This window comes from Sceloporus occidentalis, unplaced genomic scaffold (genome assembly GCF_023333645.1).
Source record: "Sceloporus occidentalis isolate IW3139 unplaced genomic scaffold, rSceOcc1.0.p SCAF_7, whole genome shotgun sequence".
NCBI classification, from domain to species: Eukaryota; Metazoa; Chordata; class Lepidosauria; order Squamata; family Phrynosomatidae; genus Sceloporus; species Sceloporus occidentalis.
In genome coordinates this window covers 70624629-70643842 of record NW_028316987.1, presented here as the reverse complement: position 1 = coordinate 70643842, position 19214 = coordinate 70624629, and the positions used below count along the sequence as shown (strand labels likewise).

General features: G+C 40.8%; 1 protein-coding gene across 1 annotated transcript; it reads right to left on the bottom strand.

Annotated features, from left to right (window-relative positions):
• Positions 1-1133: 1133 nt before the first annotated feature.
• SRI (sorcin) lies at positions 1134-17263 on the bottom strand. Its single transcript, XM_089533282.1, has 8 exons — positions 17155-17263; positions 10271-10354; positions 8278-8347; positions 7766-7809; positions 7091-7238; positions 5116-5229; positions 2665-2723; positions 1134-1524 (listed from the first exon to the last, which is right to left on the bottom strand). The coding sequence occupies exons 1-8, from the start codon at positions 17203-17205 to the stop codon at positions 1498-1500; spliced, it is 597 nt and encodes a 198-aa protein (XP_089389408.1). The 5' UTR covers positions 17206-17263; the 3' UTR covers positions 1134-1497.
• Between the last annotated feature and the right edge of the window lie 1951 nt (positions 17264-19214).

The window sequence follows — 19214 nt, the reverse complement described above, 5'->3', positions numbered from 1 at the left end:
AAGCTACATTATTGAATTTCCTGTCGTAACTGTGAATGATGCACATAACTGAATATTCTAGCAAAGACATATTTCAGAAAGAATTTTGTTTTATTAAAAAGTAAATATTGTGGCAATAAGGAGCATGACACAGAGATGGTGTACTTCAGGTTATAAAGTAGTAGAGAGTAACTATAGCTCACAAAATGTTGGACTGCCCTCTCCATCACATTTACAGTCAAAGCCAACTCTTAAGAAATTAAGAGTTGTAATCCAACATCATCTGGAGGGCCACAGTTGTTCATCTTTCCTACAAAGAAAATCCCTCCCTAATTTAAGTTTCACCCTCTACCAACTCTCCGTGGTTTACCTTTGTGATTTATTTGTACACTTCTTTCAGTACAAATACATAGGAAAATGTCATGTTTAAAGTTGGCTAACATGCATTAGGCAAGTATGACCTTAAACCAATAGTGGCCACAATCCTGTGAGGCTTGGCATAGCATAGTAGGTCTGCATGCTGGCCTGCACTAGGCAGAGCCATATACCATCCCCTGAGTCATAGAACAGCTTCTGAAGCCCCTTGCATGGCCATTCTATGGTTTGTGAGGTGTGGGCATGATTGGAAAAGTAGCTGTCTACATCCTTGTGGCTGTACACAAAATTATTACAGGAGTACTGAGATTTCTGGAGGGCTCTGGTGGATCCCAATGATATACTCATTTTGCATCTGGCTACAGGTATGGAGCGCAGATCTTAGCCACTCTCCACAAAGCAATAAATAATTGTGCAGGGGCTCCAGAGACTGTTCACCAGGTCAGGAGGAAGGCTTTTGGAAAGGAGGATCAACCCTGTCTGTGCACCAAAAAGAACATGCCCATGTGTAAAGTAAACCCACACTTGTATGTCCCCTAATGCAAGCCACTATCTTATGTTAGGAGAGCTGAATTCAGAATAATCAGCATGGCAAAAGTAGGTGAATTAATTACTAACCTAATGTTTCTTGTTAGTTAAAAACACAAGGGCGACGGGGGGGGGGGGTAAAGTTACAAACTACAAACTGAATATCATTTTATAAAAGTAATACCTTGATTAGTTAGCAGAAATTTTTTTCAGCTGATTTTGGGCTCCAAATATAATTCCTAGAGGCAAGATCGATTTTATACACTAATTTTAATGTATACCCACCTTCCTACTTTGGACCATTTGGGTGGCAAAGGTACAAAACACATTCCAATATGAGCAATGTAACAAAGTACAGGAAGAGATGATAAAACCAAGCAACATTTTTACTTTGACATTGAGCAGATTATAAATATGCAAGACAGATCAACTCAAAACATGATTTATTTAATTTCCCTTCTTTTGTTAGTTATCAAAACTATAAAAGCATATAAATCAATATTTATAAAATATGCAAATACCACCATTTAGTTACACAGCCATGATAATTTTTGGTGCAAAGCAAAACAAAGTGGAATGTGGGTCATGCTCATCAGTCTCTTCCTTCAGCTTGAATTAAATGCTCATGACACACTGTATGAACTGTGAAAAAACAAAAACAAAACCATATGAAGTGACCCATATAAAAAACCTCTATTGCTGCAATACTGTATACTAATATGCCTTTAAGCAGAGGTGGGTAATCTGTGGGTTTATATTTTCATACTTTGTTGTTGTTGCTATATGCCTTCAAAACGTTTTTGATTTATGGAGATCCTAAGGCAAACCTATTGCGTTTTCTCAACAAGAATTGTTCAGAGAGGGGTTTGCCTTTGCCTTCCTCTAAGGCTGAGAGTGTGTGATTTGCCCAAGGTCACCCAGTGGATTTCCATGGCAGAGTAGGGCTTCAAACCCTGGTCTTTAGAGTTGTAGGGTAACACTCAAACCACAATACCACACTGGCTCTTTTCCTATAATCCAAGACTATTAGTCATCTAAACTAGGTCTGATTGCAGCTGGACATCCAACAATACCTGGAAGCTTCCAAAATATAGCATCCCCTGGCTATAAAGGGTCTCCAGCTATTAGATTTCAACTTTCCAACCAACACAGTCAGTGGTCAGGGATTCTGTGAATTATAGTCCAATAAGAGATAGAGTGCTAAGCCTGGTAAACTATTGCTACAAAGGATGCTGGTACAAATTCCTTTCAAAACAGCTTTCAAGATATTCCTTGAAAGGCTGCAGTTCACATCATGTACGAAAGACTCTTTTCTTCAGGGGAACCCATTTTCTGTGAAGGAAACCCATGCATTTTTTTTCCTAATCACTCCACAATACTTTGGGACATTTGAATATTGGGAGAAAACTGCAAGATGCCACTGGCCTTTTATTGTTCCCCTTGGGGTTCTCCAACTGTCAGGAAATCATTTTTTAACTTGGGAACAAATACAGTGTGCCCGTGTCATATGCGGACGCATTATATGGTGCTTTCAGCATACGCTGAAAGCAGTGCCAGAAAAAGTGGTGCTATGCGCTGGAAGAAACAATGGTGTGTGCCTGTGGCACATGCACCGCCGCCCCACACCGCCGCAAGCACAAGTCCCATTACTTGTAATGGGGCTCGAGCATACGCGCTATTTCTTTTACGCAGGGGTGTGTGTGTGTCCAGAACGGATCCCCTGCATAAAAGAAGCGTGCACTATAATTACAAATATTCTCTTCCCAATCCCCTATTACTTACATCATCATACTGGAAGTTCACCATACCCTGTTGGGCCTGATCCCTTCTTCGAAAACTATCTGTAAAAACAAAAAAGTACAGGAAGAATCATGTGTTAATACAGGAACCAAGATGTGTAAAAGAGTAAGCCAGGATTCACAAAGGTACGACTAAATATCTACCACATATAGCTTTATATGAGAGAGCAAACAACACCACGACAAGCTGGTTTCTTAAAAATTGTCTACTGATGTACTATTAAACAGAACCCACTGCTGCTGCTTTAAAGTGTTGCTAACCTTGTTATATTAGCAACTCTTTTTAGGGGAGGAAGGTTTAAGGTTTTTCACCTGCTTGGTTCATCCAATAGGCCTCTTTCTTTCCTCAGAGATATACAGAAAAACTTTGGGTCCTGCTTGACACTGGGATAGTTTGCAAACAAATTCTCAGCCACCAACTTGACCCAAGCTGAACATGGTGCTGTCTTCTGAGCAAGAAGCTATTGTTATGTTATAGTAGGTAATGATTCCCAGTATTTCATGGAAAGAGCAAAAGTAAGAGATAAAACAGAGTGATTTTACAGAAACTGTTATAATGAAACCCAATTAAACAAGGGTGTGTATGTGCTACTGTAGTTAAACACAGTAGTTGCTGTGTTTAAACCAAATTGGTTATACAACTTCAGGAAAACCCATTTGTTAAGGCAGTGGTCCCCAAATTTTGGTCTTCCAGGTGTTTTGGACTTCAGCTCCCAGAAGCCCCAGGAAGTTTGGGAGCTGAAGTCCAAAATATCTGTACGACCAAAGTTTTGGAATCACTGTGTTCAGGGAAAAGTTAACAGTATCCACATGAGGTTTAATTCACATAACTCTATCTGGAAAAATGAAATCTATGCTAACTTTTTAATGAATCCTGGCAGATTGCAACAATCATATGAATGATGAAATTCATTGTTCTTCAGCACACTTTTAGAAGAAGGTTCCCACCTCACTTGAAAACAGGGCATGAGGTTTTTGCACATATAAAAATCCAATGGAAAAGTCACATGATGGAACAACTTAAATATGAAGACTACACAGAGAAGAATAGCACGGAGGCATGAGGTATAAAAATGAAACAGCCAACACCAAGCTATTTAAACATTTATCATACGCAACAGGTTATGACAACTCATTTTATCCAATATAGAAGATGGATGGCCTTGCACTTGAATACCAAGCTTTTTCTTGAATGAGCAGGTATCTCTAAGGTATAAATTGAACTAATAATAACGTCAGTGTTTTATTGATTGTATTTTGTATCTGTACTATGCTATTTTATTGATGAAATCCCGCCTCGATCCGCAGGGAGAGGCGGGAAAATACAAATTATTATTATTATTATTATTAACAGAACTCACTAATAAAATTAGTTTCAAGAGCTAAAAGATTAAGTGTCAGATGGAATTGGGGACTTTCACAATACTATGCTCAACTGTCCTAGCCCGGGTCATTGCCAATATTTTATGAACGGCTTTGATGAATGGATACAGGGCATCCATATAAAATATGTGAAGACACTGAAACTGGGACATCCAGCTAACACCTTCAAAGTCAGAAGTACAATTCGCTTTAACCTAGATAAAACTGAAAACTGGGCTAAAACGGTTGAAATGTCAATCAACACAGACAAAACCAAAGTTTGGCACTTAAGGAAAGTGATGTCGAATGTACAGATACAAGATAAGCTGTGGCAGCTGGAGGTCATGACTGAGTTGGAGTCCAACACTTTTGGAGGACACCAGATTAGTCAAGGCCACATAGGAGATACCTGCCTTCGAAGTGGTACATATGTAAAGAAATTTCTGCATTACAGTTAAACAAAAGTTAGGCAGAAATCAGCAAATAGGCTATTACAGTTGTAGACTACACTAACAGAAATATAGTCACCAAATTACAGGAACTCATGGTCCCACTTTATTTTGCCCTACTTTGCGTTTGTTTGGAGTACTTTCTGTGACTAATTCTGGATGTGACACTTTTAGAAGTAATATGAAAAAATAACTCATACAGAATGCTTGAAGGAACTGGGTTAGTTTAGCCTCTACAAAAGTGGCAAGGGAGAGAAATTAAAGAGTTCTTCAAATACTTGAAGGTCTGGCACATAGAAGAGATAGATAAGCTCTCTGCTGCTTCCTCTGCCGAAAAAGACTTAGTCTAAGGGGCTGGAGTTACAGGGGGGCAGATTTCAACTGAGCATTAAAGGAAATGTCTTGATTCTTAATGGTAAGAATAGTTCAACAACCACCACCTAATGGTCTTTCCTTCACAAGAGGTCATCAAACACTGTATTTTCTTCTTTCAGCAAGAGACTGGATTAAATGTCCTTTAAGGACCTAATTCTATTGTTCTAGCGATTTCTCCCCATTAGGTAAACCTCAATCGAATGACTCTCCCAATAATCCCAATAATACAGCTAAGAGCTAAAGCATACCAGTGAGAGCTCTGAGTTTAACACAGCAGGCAATGTAGTCATCAAACGAGATCTTTCCACGAGAGCTGTATCGTTTCACAATTCCATTGACTGCCTGGGGACTCAACCTGTATCCTAGATGAAAGGGCAGAAACAAGACTCAGAACAAAACAAATTGAAAGAATAGTCTGTACACCAAAGGATGGAAATGTTGCTTTTCTGGGCTATACCTCTCAGAATCCTGGCAGCGGGATTCTGGTAGTTGTAGTCCCAAAAGTAACGTTTTTAAGTACCACTGTATGCTTATAGCAAACTGAATCCTTGTGTAGTCAAAATGGCACTGTCCCCACAGAAGAAATATTTGAAGGTTTAGGAAAATGCTGAAGTCTGTAAAAGTATCCTACTCCCGTTTTTAAGACGGGGAAAAACCCTAAGGAAGAGGAGGTGGACTCCCCCAAATAATCCAATAAAGAATAAGCATGCTCAGTGGGGGTTGAATGCTGAGCAATTGCTGTGCACTTTCATAAGACTACAGTTATAAGAACCTGAGTTTATTACCTGCTTTGCTAGCTTATGTCACAATTACAATAAATTGTTTTTCTTGTGGTTTGACAGGCTATGTTATAGATATTATTTATTCATTTATCTGATTCATATCCCATTTTAATCCTGACTGGGACTCAAAGTGGCATGCAATATGAGCTAAAAGAGCACACCTAAAAGAAAACGGAGTACAAAAGTTTAAAAAGCATTAAACCATACATCCAATTAAAACAGTACTTTTGAAATGTTAACATTAAAACAATTAAAACACTTAAAATACATATTACATACTAAAAAAGCACACCTAACTGCACAGCAATGAGCAATATCACTGAATATTAAAAGCAAGGATTGGCTGTGCCATTCTACTTCCAATTTCTATGTATGGTTGTGAAGCTGGACAGTTAAGAAAGCTGATAGGAAGAAAATCAACTAATCCGAAATGTGGTGCTGGAGAAGAGTGCAGATACCATGGATTGGCAAAAGACAAATAATGGACCCAAGAGCAAATCAAGCCTGACCTCTCCCTAGAAAACAACATAATTAGTTGGCTGGCTGTCGCCTCAAACAGAAGAACTTTACGATGCAACGTTGTGTTTATTTATATTTATTTATTTAGATATTTATATCCCGCCCTTCAGCCCTAATGGCTCTCAGGGCGGCTTACATTTATTTTTTTTTAACCAGATAGTTCCCTGCCCGCAGGCTTACAATCTAAAAGACACGACACAAAAAGGAGAAGGGAATGGTGAGGGGGGAGGGGATCAGGTCCAGCATTCTTCTCTCCCTCTGAGGCCTGGACCAAGGCAGATGGACCGGAGGGAGGGCTCTGCTTCTTCCAGGCAGGCCTGGTGGAGCTCGCCTGTCTCTCTCTCCCCTTCCAGATGGTGGCTGAAGGGAGGGCTGGTCCTCTCTTGTTGAATACCCACTTTTAAAATTTAATATTAATAATGTTGTTAAGATGAGCCAGTGTGACATAGTGGTTTGAGGGTTGGGTTATGACTCTGGACAGCAGGGTTGAACCCAAGGTTGGCCCTGAAACCCACCGGGTGACCCTCGGCAAGTCACACTCTCTCAGCCTCAGAGTATGGCAATGACAAACCCCTAAAAAGAAACTTGTTGAGAAAAACCTGTGATACTGTTGCCTTAGAGTTGCCATAAGCCAGAAACAACTTGAAGGCAAACAACACACACACAATGTTGTAAAGAGGAGGGTTGGGTTTTTTACTGATAGTCAATGAGGGATGTACTGAGCTTGGGGGAAAATTTGTTTGAATCTTGCTCCAAGAATTCCTCCTTGACACCATAGCCAATTGCATGCTCCCAAGAGATTCCAGGAGTTGTAGTACAAAAAGTAACTTTTAAAAGCTCTGAAGGTGCACTCCATCAAGAATGGCTAGTGCATTTGTTTAGCGGAAATGGATTTCCATCTAGAAGAGGTTTCACAACTCACCCATGCCTGTCAAGGCCTTCTGCAACTCCTGTGAATCGACTGCACCACTTCTATCAGTGTCCACAGTCATGAAATGTTGCCTCCAACCATTCAGCACTGCCCAGAGCTCTTTAAATTCATTGAAGCCCAGCATGCCAGACATATCTCTCTGAGTTGTAGCTAAGGAACAAGTAATACCAGTAGCAAAGCAAATGCATGATAATAGTCCTGAATTCAGTATCATCACTCTGGAAGGACTATAGTTCATTGGATGAAGGTCACTCTAAGGTTGGCCTGTTTTAATTAAATAATTATACAGTACTGCATTAAGCTGCAGTCCTATACTCACATGAGAGAAAGTCCTATTGAATTCAACAAGACTTCTTGCCAAAGAAGAATGTATAGGACTGCATTATAAGATTTTAATAGGGAGATGCAAAAAGAGGAATAGTATAAGTTCACTCTTGTGGATAAACATATATTGTATCTCATATTAGATTAAAATATAATAGTATTTGCAAATACCCAACCATACTATTCTGTTCTACTTAGGTTAGACTTCGTTGGAAGTACTGTGTCCAGTTTTGCATCCAGTTTAAAAATAAAAAGATAGAATGTCTCCAGAAGAAGTTGATCAAAATGATAAAGAGTCTGGAATCCACAATGCAATCGAAATCATATATTCTCAAAGGATACATCAAGCATGGAGATCATGAGCCTACATGTCTCTAGGTTGAAAGCTGTTCAAAGAAAAATAAGAAAAATACATTAGCCCACACAGATAACTATTGATGTTCATAATTAATCAAAAGATATTATTTATCCAAGTGTATGTATTGTTCTCCACTGTCCCCTCCCAAAATGTGTGTGTGTGGGGGGGGGGGGGGGGAGAAACAGTTTTGGAAGAAGAAAAATAAAGTTTCTTAAGGAGTCATTCAGAAGTATCCTAGAATGGAATATTTCCTTCTTATCCTATATTAACACATTAGAATTTGTAAAGTGCAACAAATTCTATATTTTTTCTTCAAGTATTCCAGAATGTGGGAAAGAACAACATAGGAAAGAAAAGCAAGACAACAAACAGTAAGAGACCCATTAAATTAATTGCTGAATGGTAAGCCAAAATGTAGGTGACTCTAAAAGATTCAAAGCTGTAGTCAGGAACAACAGTAAAATGGATGGCCTTGTCTTTAAATCTGTTCACTTACGTTTATAGGCACCAGCAATTCCTGATTGGGTCAGACACCTCTGAAGCTCATCAGCATCTATTTGCCCATCCTTTGAAAAACAGAAAAAACAAGTGAAAATAAAATGTATTTCCTATTCTTTAAGCTTTAAAGGTTCTCATGAGGGGCCAACTCTGGCAGTAGGCTGTATGAGGCAACTGCTTCCAGCAGCAGGCTACCAAAAACAGTAGATGTGCAGCTTCCCCTGTCATTGCAGGGCCCCAACTGTTCCTCCTTCCTGTCCTACAGAGATCTTCAATTGATGCCCACCCACAACACAAGAGGAAGAGGTGGCACTAAGGAAGAGGAGGATGCAACCACACCATTATTGTGCCTCCACTGCACCAGAGGTCAGCTCTACAGAGAGCTATGTATTGCTGAAATAATCTGCTCTGTAGTACAACCAGTCACTGGGATGGTTGGGGCATCATGGTTTTATACTCCTCTTTCCTGAGGGAGACACTGTCATTGGTTCCATCTCTGTATTGTTCTCCTTCCCCCACTCCTCCTTCCTCGACCCTCCCTTCTTCTTTTCTTCCTCCTCCATCCTTCTTCTCTTTCCAGAGAGGCAGGTGAAGGCACCACTGCTGCATCCCTCTCCTCTTCCTGGGCCATGGCTTGGTGTTTGGATGCTGCTGCTATGCCCTTTTTCTGGGGCTGGAAGGTTTGAAACATCACTGCTGTCAAGACCTTCTCTTTCCATTATGTGATGCAGAACAAGTTGCAGGATGATAGCATAATGCTTTGTTTCCTGCCTCAGTGAGCAAGAGAGCCTATCCTCACCCCAGTCCCCTTCTTTGCTGGGTGATGGAGCAAAAAGTGGAATGTGAAGATGAAGTCATAGACAACAGAGCCACTGAGACACAAAGCCAGTATGATGACTTGGCATTGCAAGAATAAGCTTGTGCATTACTGCCTTCCCCACTGCACAGATATAAGAAATTTCTGGTCCTGGTTTTCAGAAAACCATTGTGAAATTCTTCTGAGTATACCCTCACAGGAATAAAGCTCCAAGCACAGAAATCACCTTCCTGTTTGTGGTAAGCTACAGTTTGTGGCAAACAAGAGACAGAAATTAATAATCGCCACATGTGAAGGGAAAGCAGAGTGTCTTAAGGCTATTCATCACACCAAATCCCACCTCATTCTGATTCTCTGGTCGTTTTCTACAGAATAGTGTAAAGGCAACAGATGGATCAGTGCCACTGGCAGTCTGCAAGACTGCAGGGATTTTTGGCTAGCAAGAAACTCTGCTATTTCCAGCTATGTGAGGCAACAAAACAGAGACATAGAATGTGATAGTGAAGAAATATCCAACTGAGGGGAAAAAATTCAATGGCTAACAGTTAACTCATGGTGGTTGTGAGATGATCCTTTAAAAACAAGGAGTATGCACCAGATCCTGTCTGATCTTGGAAGCCAGCAGGGTTAGCCCTGGTTAGTACTTGGATGGAAGACTGCCACTGGATACCAGGTGCTGCAGGCTATATTTCAGAAGAGGGAACTGGCAAACCACCTCTGACTATTTCCTGCCTAAGAAAACCCTATGAAATGCATTATAGGGTCATCTTAAGTCCACAGGCAACTTGAAGGCACACACACAAATGTGAGCCATGGCAGTGAGAAAGATGTACTTTATATCTTTCAGGAGACAGAAAAAGATTGAAAAAGAGGGAGGAAGAAAGAGAGAAATGGTATAGTGGTTAGCACTAAACTAGCACTAAGGCTATTTGGATGCAAATCCCAATGCAGCCATAAAACTCACAAGGTGACCTTGGCCAGTTCTTAGGCTAATAATCTACCTCACAGGGCTGCTGTGGGGTAAAAACTAGAGAGGAAAGCAATGTACATCACTCCATTAATGTAAACAATAGTAACAGCAAAATCTAGAATAAAGATGGATTAAGGGACATCATACAAATGGACCAGTAACTTAATTGTATTGTTGTAATAGTATAACAAGAGCACACCATACCTGCCCAGCCACTGCAGCAAAATAGCCATATAAAGGATCTTGGGCCTGTCCAGGAAAAGCTGGCCCTCCTGGAGCACTTCCATACTAGAAATGAAATTAGGTACAATTAAAATGTTCATAACGTTAGCTGATTCATGATGTATGCTTATTGGGAATAACAGTTCAGGGTAGTGTCCACTCCCAGTCCTTGGAGCTATAAGCCAAAATGCCATTTTGTTTTTAATCCTGCAATGCTCATTTTGAAGGCTGTTTTGTAATTACTTGTGGTTTGATGAAACAACAATCAACCCGATTTGCTGATGGTTTAGATCTGATGGAAATACTTGAGAACGTTTTAAACTGACAAGCAGACCAGTTTAAACCATGGCTTCAAATGATGCTCCCCACTGGGATTTTGTATACTTCCTAGACAATGATGCATACTAGTTGTTCATTTCCAACCATAGCATGTAATTACAGTTGTCCCTCCATATTTGCTAGGGTTAGGGGAACAAGACCCCCGTGAATATGGAAAAACCGCAAATAACAAAAACACCACATTTTTACCTGAGAGGACACCTCTCTAGGAATCTCTAGGTCCTCCAGTGCAACTCTGTGGTCAATGTCCAACATACACTGACCATAGAATGGCACTCGAGTAGCTACAAATGGTCTTTCAGTGCAACTGAAAGTTCAAGTTGACCACAGAGTTGCACTGGAGGACCTAGACAGTCCTAGAGAGAACATATTAATGAAATCCGCGAATAATCAAATCCGCAAATATCAAAGTTGCAAATACGGAGGGATGACTGTACTTATATAGAAGGGCATATTTTGTGTAATGGGGAGATGGGCACAACACAGCTTTGGGTCCAGACTAGCAGAGCCACCCTAAAGCTAGCCAGAAGCCAGCTAAGTTGCTGTTGGATTTGGCCAAACGCTGCTTCATCAACAAAGAGGTAGTTGGTTCGTAAGATGCCACTTTCAACTCAGAGCTGTAGGAATTTCAATTTCAGTAAGGCAGTGATTCTGAGCTTTTAGGGGATCTATCCAAGATGCCAAACTTTTGAGGGATAGGACTGCAGTACCCTAGACAGCACCTTTAAAGTATGAATTGAAATCCAGACCAGATTCATTTTCCCACTCATGAAAGCCAACAGCTGCCATTACCACAGCTGCCCTGGTGCATATATAAAGAGCTCTGTGGACATACCGTATATACTCATGTATAAGTTGACCTCATGTATAAGTCGAGGGTAGTTTTTGAGGCCAAAATCATGGATTTTGATATGACCTGTGGATAAGTCGAGGGCATGTTACAAAAGATCTAAAGGGGGAAACAAAGCACCACTTCCTGCTCTACATCTCTCTCTCTGAACCTCTCTCAAGGGTCACAGTATCAGCATGGGGAAACAAGTCTGGGTGCATACATACACACACACCTCTTTGCATCAGCATTTCCAGACTCAAGGCTTGCAGGAAAAAAAGAAGACACCAGCCTTGCCTTTAACCCCAGCATTTCCAGACCCATGGCTTGCAGGGGAGAAAAGGAGGACCCTAGCCTTGCCTTTAACCCCATCATTTCCAGACCCATGGCTTCCATGGAAAAAAAAAAGGAGGACCCCAGCTTTGCCTTTAACCCCAGCATTTCCAGACCCATGACTTGGAGGGAAAAAGGAGGACCCCAGGCTTGCCTTTAACCCCATCATTTCCAGACCCATGGCTTGGAGGGAAAAAGGAGGACCCCAGCTTTGCCTTTAACCCCAGCATTTCCAGACCCATGGCTTGGAGGGAAAAAGGAGGACCCCAGGCTTGCCTTTAACCCCAGCATTTCCAGACCCATGGTTTGCAAAACGGGGTCCAAGCCTGGGCATGCTCCCTCTCTCTGCATCCTTCTCCCTTCCCTCAGTTGCTGCTTGTTAGCTCCAGCTGCAAGGGAGGGCTGAAGGATCTCACACACACACACACTCTCTCGTGGAGAGAGGAGAGGCTGCCGGCACCGGGACTCAAATGGGGACTGTTTACTTGGCTACAGAGGAAGGTGGGCACTTTTTTTAATGAACTTTATCAGCTGTAGTAACCTACTGACCCTTCCATAAGTTGATCCTTGATTTTGGAGTCCATTTTGGGGCATAAATTTCTCGGCTTATAGTTGAGTATATACAGTAGTTGAAAACTAGCAAAATATTATGGGACATGGCAAGATCTTTAGGGAACAGCTGTCTGGGTCAAAGGTTCCCTAGTTTACGTGATACATTTATGAATCAGGTCAGTAAATCCCACCAGCTTAAGATGACGTTATTCTTTCGCCCACTGGTAGCATCTGGAAGGAAAATAGGAGAAAACCCCAACAACAACAACAGGGAAACAAGGAAAGGGTAAACGTTGTCCTTTCTGGCAACTGACGGGGCCAGGCGAAGGAAGTGGAAGTTCCTCTACCATGAAATCCCCCATCCAATCATTTGAAGACCACTCTGTCAATTCTGGCTGCATCCACACTGTAGAAATAATCCAGTTTGACAGCACTTTAACTGTCACAGCTTGATGCTATGGGCTTCTGGGAATAGTAGTTTTGTGAGACATTTAGCCTTCCTTGCCAGAGAGCTCTGGTGCCACAACAAATTACAATTCCCAGGATTTCATAGCATTGGCCCATGTCAGTTAAAGTAGCGTCAAACTGAATTATTTCTGCAGTGCAGATGCAGCCTAAATGAAATTTGGCCTCACTTAAATCAGCATGCCTTATAATAAAGTCTAGCTTATCATATGGTTTTCAATGGGAAAATTTTCAATGTCTTCCATTTGGATCCAACCCAAAGTCATTCTTACAACTGTTTTGTTCTGTTGAGGAAATAACAGGAAGCTACATAATGGACAGTGTTTTCCTCTCACATTTCAAGTCTTCTTCCTGTTTCACTGTCCCATAACTTTCCTGCATCACCTGAATTCCACTCCAGAAAGAAAACAGGTGACAAACCAGATTTTTTTTTAGCCATGTACCTTTTCAGGTGAGTGTCTAAAGTTTCAGAGCTTTCCAGAAACATATGCTGGTAGTTATGGGGTGGAGTTGTTTATACTCAATACAACAAAGGAATATTCTTATTGACAGACAGACAGAGTGAGTAAATAGCTAATATTTACTCTTTCCTTTTAACAAACTAAGCTATATGTTTTGTTTATTTCTCAATTAATAAGTGAGTGAATCATGCAGCTTAGTTTATTAGAGGATATAAGGAGTAGGCAGTAACCATAGGACCACTGTATTAATTTCCCATGCAAGTAAAGTGATGCTGAAATTTCTACAACAAACACTTTTACCACACTTGGAGCAAGAAATGCCAGATGTCCAAGATGGGTTCAGAAAAGGAAGAGGTACTAGGGATCATATTGCAAACATACATTGGATAATGAAGTGCACCAACAAATTTCAAAAAGAAAACCAGCCTGTGCTTTATAGATTATAGCAAACCCTTTGATTATATAGCTCAAGAAAACCTATGAATTGCATTGAAAGACATGGGTGCGCCACAACATTTGACTGTCCTGATTCATAGCCTGAACTCAGGACAAGTGGCTACTGTTGAGACACAATACAGAGAAACTGAATAGTTTCTAACTGGCAAGGGAGTCTGCCAAGGCTGCATTTTATCACTCTATATGTTTAATTTGTATGCTGAACATATATGTAAAGCAGGATTAGACTCAGAGGAAGGAGGCATGAAAATTGAAGGAACATCAGCAATCTGAGATGTAGAAGATATCATCCTACTAGCAGAAAATGGCAAAGAATTACGGAAGAAAGTCGAGGAAATAAGTGCAAAGGCAGGTTTGCAGCTGAACATTAAGAAAACCCTGTTTAGGCAAGCAGGAAATATTATTTCTATTGTACACAGACTTTCACCTTTAGTAGGTCCAGCCCAACCAGAACACCACAGACAGGGAGCCAATGCACTGAGGCATTTCAAACATTTGATACAGCCCTCACATTCTCAGAGGTTGTGTGAACGGGACCTTGAAATGCCCCACTCCATGGACCAAAGCATTATTACACAAGTGGAAAAATCCACTCCTTTACCATATTGCAAAAATAACACTGCTCTAAGTAGCTGAACCACTGTATGACACATACGCCATGTAACTGAGAACAGATCGCACTATGTACACTGGGATGGATGTCTGAGTAGTCACAGAATGGCATTATTCACGTAAAGGAGGAAGCCACCTTACAGTATGCCATGTTGTTGTTATGTGCCTTTAAGTCATTTTTGACTTATGGTGACCCTATCGCAGGGTTTCTTGGCAAGTTTCTTCAGAGGGCATTTGCCATTGCCATCCTCTGAGGCTGAGAGAGTGTGACTTGCCCAAAGTCACCCCATGGGTTTCCACGGCTAAGCAGATTCAAACCCTGTTCTCCAGAGTGCAAAGGGATCTTGTAGCATCTTTGAGACAAAATAAACAAGCTGGAAGCATGAATTTTCCTAAGCTTGAGCCTACTTCCTCAGATGCATGGGGTGGAGTGGAGAACCCACAGACAGACCTATAGAAGCTGTTTGTGTGTGAGAATGTTGATTACTCTCCAAACCACAGGGTTTTGAAACAACATTTTCACACATACAAACAACTTGTATAGGCCTGTTTCTGGACTCTCCACTCCACCTCACCTGAGGAAGTAGGCTCAGGTCTAGAAAAGGTCACACTACCAGGTCCTAGGCTCAGGTCTAGGAAAGCTCATGTTACCAGGTTCTCAGCTCCATCAGACTCCAAGGGAGTGTGTTCCACTGCTGACCAGCTCTTACTGCCAGGAAGTTCCTCCTAATGTTTATGTGGAATTTATTTTCTTGTAGCTTCCATCCATTGTTCCATGCCCTATTCTCTGGAGTAGCAGAAAACAAGCTTGCTCCATCCTCAATGTGACACCTCTTCAAATCCCTGCTGAACCTAAGAATTTAGATTCACTCCCTTAGGGTGGCCATAAGTCGGAAATGACATGCGGAGACACAATATGTACGTACACACACACACACACACACCAGGTTTAAAAACACCATATATATATATATATATATATATATATATACACACATATAAGCAGGTTCAAAAACAATACCATATATCTATACCTATATAAAACCAGGTTTAAAAACAACCACACACACACACACACACACACACACACATATATCAGTTGACAAACCAGGTCAATGCAATGGTTAAGAGTGCCTGTTATCAGCTTCAGCTGATATGCCAGCTGTGCCCTTTCCTGGAACTGGGAAACCTGGAAACTGTAGTGCATGCACTGGTAACCTCACAACTCGATTTTTGCAATGCGCTCTACATGGGGCTACCCTTGTGCCCAGTCCGGAAACTTTAACTGGTACGGAACATGGCAGCCAGGTTGGTTTCTGAAGTCACTCCACTGGCTGCCTATTAGTTTCCAGGCTCAGTACTAGGTGTTGGTTATCACCTTTAAAGCCCTACATGGCTTGGGCCCCACCTATTTAAGGAATCGCCTACTTGCATACAATCCGCCCCATGCTCTCAGGTCCTTTGGGAGGAACCTACTGCAACCTTTAAAGACCAGGTTAGCTGCTACCTCCCAGAGGACCTTTTCTGCAACCGCTCCCAGTCTGTGGAATGGCCTGCCGGATGAGATCCGTCAAATCACCAGCGTGGATGCTTTCAAGAAAGCAATTAAGACGGACCTCTTATGGCAGGCCTTTCTGGAATAAAGTCCTCGGCCATATAATAACCACACAACACCACTCCCATACATTATGGACATCTATGTATTATGTTATAACTCTGCCCACGACTATTTGATTTTATATCTAATGTCTTATGTAGTTTTAATTGCAAATTGGATCATTCTTTTTTAAGGGGGGGGGAAATCTGTGTATATAATACTATTGTATGATTTTATATGCTGTTAGCCGCTTTGATTGTTTTTATAAAAAGCGGGATAATTTATTTATTTCTTATATAAAAGCAGATTTAAAAACAACATCATATATATATATGTGTGTGTGTGTGTTTAAAAACAACACACAGTGGACCCTTGTTATACGCTGGGGTTTGGTTCCAAGATCCCCGTGTATAACAAAATCCATGGATGCTCAAGTCCCATTAAATATAATGACAGCAAAATGGTTTCCCTTTTACAAAATGGAAAATCAAGGTTTGATATTTGAAATTTATCCTTTTTTTGAACATTTTCAAACCGTGGATGCTTGAATTTGTGTATAAAAAATCCGTGTGTAAGAAGGGCTGACTGTATACCCAGGTTTACAAACAACACTATATGTGTACACACACACACACACATATATATATAATAAGCATGTTTAAAAACACTGCCATATATGTATATATATGTATGTATCCAGGTTAAAACACCACCATAAACACACATGCATATATATATATATATATGGTCTAAAATTATATATATATATATATATATATATATATATATATATATCAGGTTTAAGAAACTATATATATATATATATATATATATATATATATATATAAAACCATGATTAAAAACAACACTATATAGATATAAAATAAGTTGGTTTAAAAACACCACCATATTTACATCTATATATAAATCCAGGTTTTAAAACAACACTGTGTGTATATATATATACAGGATTTTTTTAAAAAAGCAACCCCAGGTTTTGTGTCTCTGGTGTCTTGTCTATGTATTTATGATGCTGTTTTCAAACCTGGTTTGTCAACCCTTAAAACACCTGGACTAAAGGCTCAAAACCGTTAAAAGCTGGCCTAAGAGGCAAGACTAAAGGGAGAGGCCCCCGTTTTCGGCCCCCCAAATCCTCTGCTCCCCCTCATATTTGTTTTTCGATGAATCAATGGGGGCTTTGTGATTAAATTTCCATGCTCACCCCTCCCTGGTAGTAGCCCCCGCCGGCTCCCGGGTGCCCTGCGTACGCCATGATGGTCTCTCTCTCTCGCTGCCTCCTCCTCCTTTCCCTTGCCCTGGTGCCCAGCGCTGGCTCCAAGCTCCACCTTCGAGTAGGTCTTGACTGCACCAAGTCCATAGAAGAAGGAGGAGAGGAGGAGGAGGGAAGGCGTTGGGGCTTAGCCCAGGAGGAGGGCCTTTAGTTATTGCTTCTATCCAGAGGGAAGCCTCTGGAGGTTTATTGATACAACAGCCTTCAATGAGAAACACACACACTCGACCCTCCCTTCCTCCCCTCTTTTCTGGCCTCAATGGTTTCAACCATTTCCTGAGCAAAATGGAGGCTCAGCTTCATTTTATTCCTGTCAGGCTGCCTCTCTGTGGTGCAAAACGCTACAAGTGCCATGTTAAAGGAAGGAAGTTGGCGCCATGATTTTTCATTAGGCTGAGGCCTAGTGGAAGTCAACCTTAGGCCCAACAACACACACACACACTGCAGGAATTTATTATTGTTAATCATCATCATTATCATCATCATCAGTTTGAGACTGCTTTAACTGCCCTGGCTGAGTGCTAGGGAATCCTGGGAATTGTAGTTTATTGTGGCAGCAGAGCTCTCTCAGACAGAATAAATAAAGAAATAAATAAAACTGTTATTTGTACCAGGTTTTTCTGTAAAAAAAACCCATAGTTAAAACATCCAACATACAATACTTTTATATATAATATAACCCCCCTTTAAAACAGAATTAAACACAGGCTCCCAAAACTACAGTTCCCAGAATTCCCCAGCATTGAACCAGGGCAGTTAAAGCTGTCCCAAACTGGGTTATTTCTGCAGTGTGTTTGGGACCTCTCTCTCTCCTCCTCAGGCTGCATCTGGACTGCAGAATTAATGCAGTTTGACAGCCCTTTAACTGCAATGGCTCCATGCTATGGAATCCTGGGAATTATAGTTTGTTGTGGCACCAGAGTGCTGTCTGACAGAAAAGCCTCGAAGGCTAAATGTCTCACAAAACTACAGTTCCCAGAATTCCTTAGCATCGAGCCAGGGCAGTTAAAAGCGGTCTCAAACTGGATTATTGCAGCAGTGTGTTTTGAACCTTAGAGAACATATCCAAAGGTAGCTGTGTAGCCTAGATCATGCAGTAAAAGACAATAACACCCCAACAGCCACAGCCATTTTGTAGATTTTGGATTCTTCCATAACCAGTACTTTCATGGACATGTTTGAGATTACATGCTTATTTTGGCTAATGTCCTCATGCTTTTTTCCTATCTGAAAAAAATGTCCTCATATTTTTTTTTCTTGCTCTCTGAAATATCTAACATGAGTTCATGTTCCCAAAGGATATCTAGCATGAAAGCAGCAAATCAACACTATGGATTCTGTTTTCAGCTGATCCTAAAAATGTGTTGCTCAATACAAAATCATTTCTTTTTCAGCATTTCCCTTCCCTCTTGGAGTTTTGTTTATTCATAACACCACCAGCCACTCCTGGCTGGGAAAAGGTCACATTTACTCATTTCTTTCTTATTCATTTCCTTCTTCTGAACACAGAGCATATCTCTTGGCCATGCATGAAAACTCACACACCAAAATAAAATTGTTTGGCCTTTAGATGGTGCAAGAATCTTGGATCCAAAACACACTGCACAATCAATGCAGTTTGGCGCCACTTTAACTGCCCTCTGGCTCAATCCTAGGGGATTATGGATACTGTAGTTTTATGAAACATTTAACCTTCTCTGTCAGAGCACTGGTGCCACAACACACTATAATTCCCAGAATTCCATAGCATGGAGCCACAGCAGTTAAAGCAATCTCAAACTGGATTATTTCTGCAGTGTGTTTTGGACCTAGGTTAGGTTTATTGATACAACATGCTTTGTCTTTGTAGAATTTACTTCCATCTGATTTTTTAAATACACAGCATGATGAAATGGTGTCTCTTATATAAAATAGCAAAATCAAGATTTACTTTTTGGAATGTATAACCTTTTAGAAAATTTTCAAGTCATGGATGCTTGAATCCATGGATA